Consider the following 2,302-nt stretch of genomic DNA (forward strand, 5'->3'; position numbering starts at 1 on the left):
TACTCAGTGCTCCTCTCTGTGTTACTCCTTACTTTCCCTGGGAAGAAAGTTCATACTAATGCTCCTCATTTCTTCACCTCTCCCTGCTGGTCTGGTTCTTGCTTCCTGGAGCTAAGGATGGGGACTCAGCTGCAGTTAAGGCAGGAWCTTCCCTCTCCCACTGCTTTGCTAGCAACAGTGAAGCAACAGTGAAGAGAAAGAAAAGGGTCAGATGGAGGTGAGGGGGAAATGAATCCCTCTCAAAGATCTTCTCTTTTAAACAGAGCTGTCTTGAGAGCTGTCACTTGTGCAACAGTAAGTGGAGAATATTTCTATTCTGTCACTGGATGAAATCCCCTACACTCAGTTCAAGGTGCCCATCCCCAGGTCTCCTCACCAAATCCATGAGGAAATTTGACACCGCGATTTTAACCACCCACAAGAGCAGGACTGACTGCTTTGATGCCCAAGCACAGGCACAGAGCACACTGAGCGAGCACAAACCAGAGGTCAGATGAGAGCTGAACAAGGTAATGGAGAAAGGCCATTTTGGAGGTACTATGAAGAGAAGAATGAGTTTTGCTCAGAGAAGTCCTTTCTAACTTGTTGATGCTTTTCCCTCATTGAACAGTGCTGTGAACCAAGAGCAAATGTCCAATGGCAGCTCTCTCAACAAGTTCCTCCTCCTGCCATTCACAGACACACGGGAGCTGCAGCTCTTGCACTTCTCACTCTTCCTGGGCATCTACTTGGCTGCCCTCCTGGGCAATGGAGTCATCATCACAGCCATAGCCTGCGACCACCACCTCCACACCCCCATGTACTTCTTCCTCCTCAACCTCTCCCTCCTTGATCTTGGCTCCATCTCCACCACTGTCCCAAAATGCATGGCCAATTCCCTCTGGAACACCAGAGCCATTTCCTACTGGGGATGTGTTGCACAGGTCTTTCTGTTTGTCTTTTTCATGGCATCAGAGTATTATCTCCTCACAGTCATGGCCTACGACCGCTATGTTGCCATCTGCAGACCCCTGCACTATGGGACCCTCATGGACAGCAGAGCTTGTTTCCAAATTGCAGCAGCTGCCTGGACAAGTGGGTTTCTCTATTCCCTTCTGCACACTGCTAGTACATTTTCCTTACCACTCTGCCAAGGCAATGTGGTTCAGCAGTTCTTCTGCGAAATCCCTCAGATCCTCAAGCTCTCTTGCACAGATGCCTACCTCAGGGAAAGTGGAGTTATTGTGGTTAGTGCTTGTTTAGTTTTGGGGTGTTTCCTTTTCATTGTGGTGTCCTACGTGCAGATTTTCAGAGCTGTACTGAGGATCTCCTCTGAGCAGGGCCGCCACAAAGCCTTTTCCATGTGCTTCCCACATCTAGCTGTTGTCTCCCTGTTTGTCAGCACTGACGTGTTTGCCTACCTGAAGCCCCTGTCCATCTCATCATCAACTCTGGATCTGGTGTTGGCCGTTCTCTACTCARTGGTGCCCCCAACCCTGAACCCTCTGATCTACAGCATGCGGAACAGGGAGCTGCAGCATACAGTGAGGAAACTGGTTCATTTGGTACTAGTTCATCAGAAATAAGGGGAATATCTATCTTCACAAGTGGTTTCCAATTCAGCTCATACATCTCTGTTGGTTAGGAATTCTATAACTATCATTATTTTACTGTACGTGCTTAAATTCTCCTGACTTCTCTAGAGGAATGAATACAGTCTGTCTGATGCCTGCTGTGAACGTGTCCCTCACTGTGTCTGTCATGGCTTTGCTCTAATAAAAGGAGATTTCCTCTGTGCAGTGCTTCAAGGTTGGTCTCTCCTTGGTTGGTCTCTGGTCACTGAGTGTCCAGTGCTCCTGCAGATGGTGAATGGTCAAGCAGCATCTCCTGTATGACCTGTCTGGAAACAGATATGGAGCCCCCAGGAGAGCACAGGGCATTGCCACAAGAGAAACTCCCTGGAACTCTCCCAGCTTTGCCCCACCAGGACCTCATAATCATAGACTAATCATGGTTGGAAAAGATCTTTGAGATCATTGAGTCCAACTGTAGTCCCCTCAACAGCATTATCTGTTAAACCATGTCCCTAAGCGCCTCATCTGCATGCTTCTTGAACACTGCCAGGGGTGGTGACCTCACCATTTCCCTGGGCAGCCTGTTCAAATGGTTGACTCTTCTTTAAGTGCACCTTTTCCCTGTAGAATTCTTTTCAAATATCTTACCTGAACCTCCCTAGGGGCAACTTGAGGCCATTGCCTCTTGTCCTATCAGTAGCTGTTTTGGAGAAGAGATCAACCCACTTCACTACAGCCTCCTTTCAGGT

General features: G+C 48.4%; 1 protein-coding gene across 1 annotated transcript; it reads left to right on the forward strand.

Annotated features, from left to right (window-relative positions):
• Positions 1 to 623: 623 nt before the first annotated feature.
• On the forward strand, positions 624 to 1,565 carry LOC112956754 (olfactory receptor 14A16-like). Its single transcript, XM_026050233.1, has one exon. It carries the CDS (start codon positions 630 to 632, stop codon positions 1,563 to 1,565), a length of 936 nt encoding a protein of 311 aa, XP_025906018.1. The 5' UTR covers positions 624 to 629.
• The last annotated feature ends 737 nt before the right edge of the window (positions 1,566 to 2,302 follow it).

The sequence above is a fragment of the Nothoprocta perdicaria genome, unplaced genomic scaffold (genome assembly GCF_003342845.1).
Source record: "Nothoprocta perdicaria isolate Ctin4 unplaced genomic scaffold, notPer1 scaffold_660, whole genome shotgun sequence".
Classification (NCBI taxonomy): domain Eukaryota; kingdom Metazoa; phylum Chordata; class Aves; order Tinamiformes; family Tinamidae; genus Nothoprocta; species Nothoprocta perdicaria.